We start from the raw sequence: 6,555 nt of genomic DNA on the forward strand, positions 1-6,555 counted from the left end.
CCGAGCCTCTCCTTGAATATCTCCAGGGAAGGGGCCTCAACCACCTCCCTGGGCAACCTGTTCCAGTGCTCCACCACCCTCACAGTGAAGAAATCATCTTTGTAGCCTCTGCTGTGCCCTCTCCAGCAGTTCCCTGTCCACACACCCTAGCGAGCATGGACCTCCCCCTTTTTAATCTGCAGAAGCAAGGACACCGCAGGCCCATCAAAGCAAACCAGGCTCACACAGGCATCTGCACACAAGGCAGGAGATCTCTGCCTCCCTCTGCTGCCCCTGATGTCAGCAGGACGCTGGCACAGCCCGGAATTAGGAGGATGCTGGGATGCTGCCTTTGTGTTTGTTCAGCTTCAAAACAACCTCCCCAGGGCTTCAATTTATGGGCCGGGGAGAATTTTGGCTTTCTTTTGCGAGGTGGCCCACAGAAATCCCCCTCCTTAAGAGGCAAAAATCGACATTCATCAGGCCTGATTCTTGTCTGTGGATTAGGTTTTATTTTTTATTCTCAATTCTCATTCCCTCATCCTTTGCTTTATGTGTCACCCACACGGCAGGCAAGCAAAAGCCCTGAAGGAACCAGTTGTTTCTGGGTTGTTCTTGAGGCTGCTGCTATTCCATCAGTAGCAAATCTGACCTGAGGGGCTCTGTTTGCTGGGGGGAAACAGGAGTGAAACTTAATTTTTATCCTCTTATTTCAGTTTCCAAGGACCAGGACACAGAAACGTGAGTCAGTATCACGGATTCCCATCAAATGAGGGAATGGGGAAGAATGAATGGATGCAGATGAAAGCTTTTAAATTAGATCTGGGAATGAAGCAGTGATTTACAATTTCTGTGATAAACAGGGAGAAAATCAGTGATAGGGTTGGAATTTAGCCCAGAAAGCCATGGGAGTCCTGGGCTGCATCCCCAGCAGCGTGGCCAGCAGGGCCAGGGGGGGGATTCTGCCCCTCTGCTCCGCTCTGGGGAAACCCCACCTGAAGTACTACACCCAGCTTTGGAGTCCCCAACATCAGAAGGACATGGGGCTGTTGGAGTGGGGCCAGAGGAGGCCACGGAGATGCTGGGAGGGCTGGAGCCCCTCTGCTGGGAGGACAGGCTGAGAGAGTTGGGGGGGTTCAGCCTGGAGAAGAGAAGGCTCTGGGGAGACCTTGGAGCCCCTTCCAGTCCCTCAAGGGGAGACCTTGGAGCGCCTTCCAGTCCCTCAAGGGGCTCCAGGAGAGATGGGATGGGACTCTTGATGAGGGAGAGGAGCCCTAGGAGGAGGGGGAAGGGTTTGACCCTGAAAGAGGGGAGATGGAGATGAGATGTGGGGAAGAACTTGTTTGCTGTGAGGGTGGTGAGAGCCTGGAACAGGTTGCCCAGAGAAGCTGTGGCTGCCCCATCCCTGGAGGGGTTCAAGGCCAGGCTGGAGGGGGCTTGGAGCAACCTGGTCTGGTGGGAGGTGTCCCTGCCCAGGGCAGGGAGGTTAGAACTAGATGATCCTTCCCACCCAAACCATGGTGCGATTCCATTATTCTAAACGAGGACTCCTGCAGTCACATTCCCACCTTCTGTATCCAAACCTCTTTCAGATACCACTCTGACCCACAGCAAAGCCAACCAGGGACCTACCAGTCTGCCTTTTTCAAGCAGTCTACGCTCGCCCCTCTCTCCAGGAGGTAGGAGACACACTCCCCATGGCCCATGGAGGCCGCTTCGTGGAGGGGTCTTTTGTAGTCGCTATTAAACACCTCAACGTCCATCCCCACCACCTCTACCAAGTAGGAGAGGACATCCCGGTGCCCGTATCGGGCAGCGTGGTGCAGCAGGGTGTCTCCCAAGCGTCCATAGCGCCAGCTCTGCACCGCTGGGACCAGCGCGTCGTCCGGCAGCAGCTCATCCCGGAGGAGGTCCAGCCTTCCCTCCTGCACCAGCCGGAGGAGCGGTCTCCGCCTCTCCTCCTCCACCATGGCTAGAGATCTGCAAGAAAGAGGCTAAAATCAGGGTTATGGTTTCAAACCGCGTGAATACAACGGCTGTTCCCTGGGTCAGCAATACCAGAAATTACCTTTCACCCCCAGGAAAACCAGGAATGGCCCCCTCCCTCCAGAAAAACAAAAATTTCTTTTTCCCTCAGGAATACCAGAAATCCACCTCTCCCTCAGGAAGCCCAGAAATTCCCTTTTCCCTCAGGAAAACCAGAAACCGGCTTCTCCCTTGGTAAAACAAGAAATTCCTTTTTAGAAGCTGTGGCTGCCCCATCCCTGGAGGGGTTCAAGGCCAGGTTGGAGGGGGCTTGGAGCAACCTGGGCTGGTGGGAGGTGTCCCTGCCCAGGGCAGGGTGGTTAGAACTAGATGATCCTTCCCACCCAAACCATGGTGCAATTCCATTATTCTAAACTATTCTAAACTCCTGCAGTCACATTCCCACCTTCTGCATCCAAACCTCTTTCAGATATCACTCTGACCCACGGCAAAGCCAACCAGTGACCTACCAGTCTGCCTTTTTCAAGCAGTCTACGCTCGCCCCTCTCTCCAGGAGGTAGTAGACACACTCCCCATGGCCCATGGAGGCCGCTTCGTGGAGGGGTCTTTTGTAGTCGCTATTAAACACCTCAACATCCATCCCCACCACCTCTACCAAGTAGGAGAGGACATCCCGGTGCCCGTATCGGGCAGCGTGGTGCAGCAGGGTGTCTCCCAAGCGTCCATAGCGCCAGCTCTGCACCTCTGGGACCAGTGTGTCATCTGGTGGCAGTTCATCCCGAAGGAGGTCCAGCCGTCCCTCCTGCACCAGCCGGAGGAGCGGTCTCCGCCTCTCCTCCTCCACCATGGCTAGAGATCTGCAAGAAAGAGGCAAAAATCAGGGTTATGGTTTCAAACCGCGTGAATACAACGGCTGTTCCCCGGGTCAGCAGTACCAGAAATTACCTTTCACCCCCAGGAAAACCAGGAATGGCCCCCTCCCTCCAGAAAAACAAAAATTTCTTTTTCCCTCAGGAATACCAGAAATCCACCTCTCCCTCAGGAAGCCCAGAAATTCCCTTTTCCCTCAGGAAAAACAGAAACCGGCTTCTCCCTCAGGAGACCCAAAAATTCCCTTCTCCCTCAGGAGACCCAAAAATTCCCTTCTCCCTCAGGAAAACCAGAAACCGGCTTCTCCCTCGGTAGCACAAGAAATTCCTTTTTCCCTCCAGAAATCCCCTTCTCCCTTAGAAACACCAGAAACCAGCTTCTCCCTCAGGAGACCCAAAATTCCCTTCTCCCTCAGGAAAACCAGAAACCGGCTTCTCCCTTGGTAACACAAGAAATTCCCTTTTCCTTCCAGAAATTCCTTTCTCCTTCAGAAACACCAGGAACCAGCTTCTCCCTCAGAAAACCCAGAAACTGACTTCTTCCTCAGGAGACCCAGAAATTCCCTTTTCCCTCAGAAACACCAGAAACAAGCTTCTCCCTCAGAAAACCCAGAAATTGCCTTCTTCCTCAGTTAGAAATTGACTTCTTCCTCAGGAAACCCAGAAATTCCCTTTTCCCTCAGGAAAAACAGAAACCGGCTTCTCCCTCAGGAGACCCAAAAATTCCCTTCTCCCTCAGGAGACCCAAAAATTCCCTTCTCCCTCAGGAAAACCAGAAACCGGCTTCTCCCTCGGTAGCACAAGAAATTCCTTTTTCCCTCCAGAAATCCCCTTCTCCCTTAGAAACACCAGAAACCAGCTTCTCCCTCAGGAGACCCAAAATTCCCTTCTCCCTCAGGAAAACCAGAAACCGGCTTCTCCCTTGGTAAAACAAGAAATTCCTTTTTCCCTCCAGAAATTCCCTTCTCCCTCAGGAAACCCAGAAACCGGCTTCTCCATTGGTAGCACAAGAAATTCCTTTTTCCCTCCAGAAACTCCCTTCTCCCTCAGAAACACCAGGAACCAGCTTCTCCCTCAGGAGACCCAGAAATTCCCTTTTCCCTCAGGAAACCCAGAAATTCCCTTCTCCCTCAGGAAACCCAGAAACCGGCTTCTCCATCGGTAGCACAAGAAATTCCTTTTTCCCTCCAGAAATTCCCTTCTCCCTCAGGAACACCAGAAACCAGCTTCTCCCTCGGTAACACAAGAAATTCCTTTTTCCCTCCAGACATTCCCTTCTCCCTCAGGAACCAGCTTCTCCCTCAGGAGACCTAGAAATTCCCTTTTCCCTCAGAAACACCAGAAACAAGCTTCTCCCTCAGAAAACCTAGAAATTGACTTCTTCCTCAGGAAACCCAGAAATTCCCTTTTCCCTCAGGAAAACCAGAAACCTGCCTCTCCCTTGGTAACACAAGAAATTCCCTTTTCCTTCCAGAAATTCCTTTCTCCTTCAGAAACACCAGGAACCAGCTTCTCCCTCAGAAAACCCAGAAACTGACTTCTTCCTCAGGAGACCCAGAAATTCCCTTTTCCCTCAGAAACACCAGAAACAAGCTTCTCCCTCAGAAAACCCAGAAATTGCCTTCTTCCTCAGTGAAACCCAGAAATTCCTTTTTCCCTCAGGAAAACTAGAAACCGGCTTCTCTCTTGGTAACACAAGAAATTCCTTTTTCCCTCCAGAAATTCCCTTCTCCCTCAGGAACACCAGGAACCGGCTTCCCCCTCAGGAGACCCAAAAACTCCCTTCTCCCTCAGACTGGGGAACCCGCCACATTCCCCCTCCCCTCAGCCCCTGCCCTTAGAACCCACCCGCGCTCTGCCGGGAGCAGTCTACGCTCGCCCCTCTCTCCAGGAGGTAGTAGACACACTCCCCATGGCCCATGGAGGCCGCTTCGTGGAGGGGTCTTTTGTAGTCGCTATTAAACACCTCAACGTCCATCCCCACCACCTCTACCAAGTAGGAGAGGACATCCCGGTGCCCGTATCGGGCAGCGTGGTGCAGCAGGGTGTCTCCCAAGCGTCCATAGCGCCAGCTCTGCACCGCTGGGACCAGCGCGTCGTCCGGCAGCAGCTCATCCCGGAGGAGGTCCAGCCTTCCCTCCTGCACCAGCCGGAGGAGCGGTCTCCGCCTCTCCTCCTCCACCATGGCTAGAGATCTGCAAGAAAGAGGCTAAAATCAGGGTTATGGTTTCAAACCGCGTGAATACAACGGCTGTTCCCTGGGTCAGCAATACCAGAAATTACCTTTCACCCCCAGGAAAACCAGGAACGGCCCTCTCCCTCCAGAAAAAAAAAATAATTTCTTTTTCCCTCAGGAATACCAGAAATCCACCTCTCCCTCAGGAAGCCCAGAAATTCCCTTTTCCCTCAGGAAAACCAGAAACCGGCTTCTCCCTTGGTAAAACAAGAAATTCCTTTTTCCCTCCAGAAATTCCCTTCTCCCTCAGGAAACCCAGAAACCGGCTTCTCCATTGGTAGCACAAGAAATTCCTTTTTCCCTCCAGAAACTCCCTTCTCCCTCAGAAACACCAGGAACCAGCTTCTCCCTCAGGAGACCCAGAAATTCCCTTTTCCCTCAGGAAACCCAGAAATTCCCTTCTCCCTCAGGAAACCCAGAAACCGGCTTCTCCATCGGTAGCACAAGAAATTCCTTTTTCCCTCCAGAAATTCCCTTCTCCCTCAGGAACACCAGAAACCAGCTTCTCCCTCGGTAACACAAGAAATTCCTTTTTCCCTCCAGACATTCCCTTCTCCCTCAGGAACCAGCTTCTCCCTCAGGAGACCTAGAAATTCCCTTTTCCCTCAGAAACACCAGAAACAAGCTTCTCCCTCAGAAAACCTAGAAATTGACTTCTTCCTCAGGAAACCCAGAAATTCCCTTTTCCCTCAGGAAAACCAGAAACCTGCCTCTCCCTTGGTAACACAAGAAATTCCCTTTTCCTTCCAGAAATTCCTTTCTCCTTCAGAAACACCAGGAACCAGCTTCTCCCTCAGAAAACCCAGAAACTGACTTCTTCCTCAGGAGACCCAGAAATTCCCTTTTCCCTCAGAAACACCAGAAACAAGCTTCTCCCTCAGAAAACCCAGAAATTGCCTTCTTCCTCAGTGAAACCCAGAAATTCCTTTTTCCCTCAGGAAAACTAGAAACCGGCTTCTCTCTTGGTAACACAAGAAATTCCTTTTTCCCTCCAGAAATTCCCTTCTCCCTCAGGAACACCAGGAACCGGCTTCCCCCTCAGGAGACCCAAAAACTCCCTTCTCCCTCAGACTGGGGAACCCGCCACATTCCCCCTCCCCTCAGCCCCTGCCCTTAGAACCCACCCGCGCTCTGCCGGGGCGGCGTGACGTCACGCGGGGCAGTACGCGTCGGCGTGACGTCACTCTCGACGTAAAGGGGGTGCCGGTGAACAAACCCCGGGAACATTCCTCTCGTTATCCCCCCCGACACTGTGCGTCCGAACCCGGAAGTGCTGCGCCATTGGGCAGTGCCGGGACGCTCTACGCCCTCTGATTGGTCGGCCGGGCGGGCGGAACCACGCGAGGAGGGTGGGGGCGGGTCCGAGCGCCTCAGGAGCGGGGTGAGCGCGTGAGGGGAGGGGGGGGGTAGCACTTCCCCTTAGCAACGGGGACGGGCCCTTGGCAACGGGGGGGTCCCTAGCAACGGGGGTCCCTTGGCAACGAG

General features: G+C 53.3%; 2 protein-coding genes across 5 annotated transcripts in view; one reads left to right on the forward strand and one right to left on the reverse strand.

Annotated features, from left to right (window-relative positions):
- ANKRD16 (ankyrin repeat domain 16) overlaps positions 1-6,282 on the reverse strand; it is a 30,826-nt gene extending 24,544 nt beyond the window's left edge. Inside the window, exons 1-2 of one of the 2 annotated variants that reach the window (XM_014945431.1) lie at positions 6,195-6,282; positions 2,475-2,822 (exon numbers count right to left, since the gene is read on the reverse strand). In XM_014945431.1, coding sequence (XP_014800917.1) covers positions 2,475-2,812 — 338 coding nt within the window. In that variant the 5' untranslated portion in view covers positions 2,813-2,822; positions 6,195-6,282. Of the gene's footprint in view, positions 1-1,611; positions 1,950-2,474; positions 2,823-6,194 lie in introns of those variants that run through there. The other variant, XM_014945432.1, reaches the window with a different exon arrangement.
- A 76-nt stretch (positions 6,283-6,358) lies between these two features.
- Positions 6,359-6,555, forward strand: part of FBXO18 (F-box protein, helicase, 18) — a 43,091-nt gene continuing 42,894 nt past the window's right edge. For all 3 annotated transcript variants that reach the window (XM_014945443.1, XM_014945438.1, XM_014945442.1), the window contains exon 1: positions 6,359-6,451. The gene's annotated coding sequence lies outside the window, so the exon portion shown is untranslated. The remainder of the gene's footprint in view (positions 6,452-6,555) is intronic.

The sequence above is a fragment of the Calidris pugnax genome, unplaced genomic scaffold (genome assembly GCF_001431845.1).
Source record: "Calidris pugnax isolate Ruff unplaced genomic scaffold, ASM143184v1 scaffold96, whole genome shotgun sequence".
Classification (NCBI taxonomy): domain Eukaryota; kingdom Metazoa; phylum Chordata; class Aves; order Charadriiformes; family Scolopacidae; genus Calidris; species Calidris pugnax.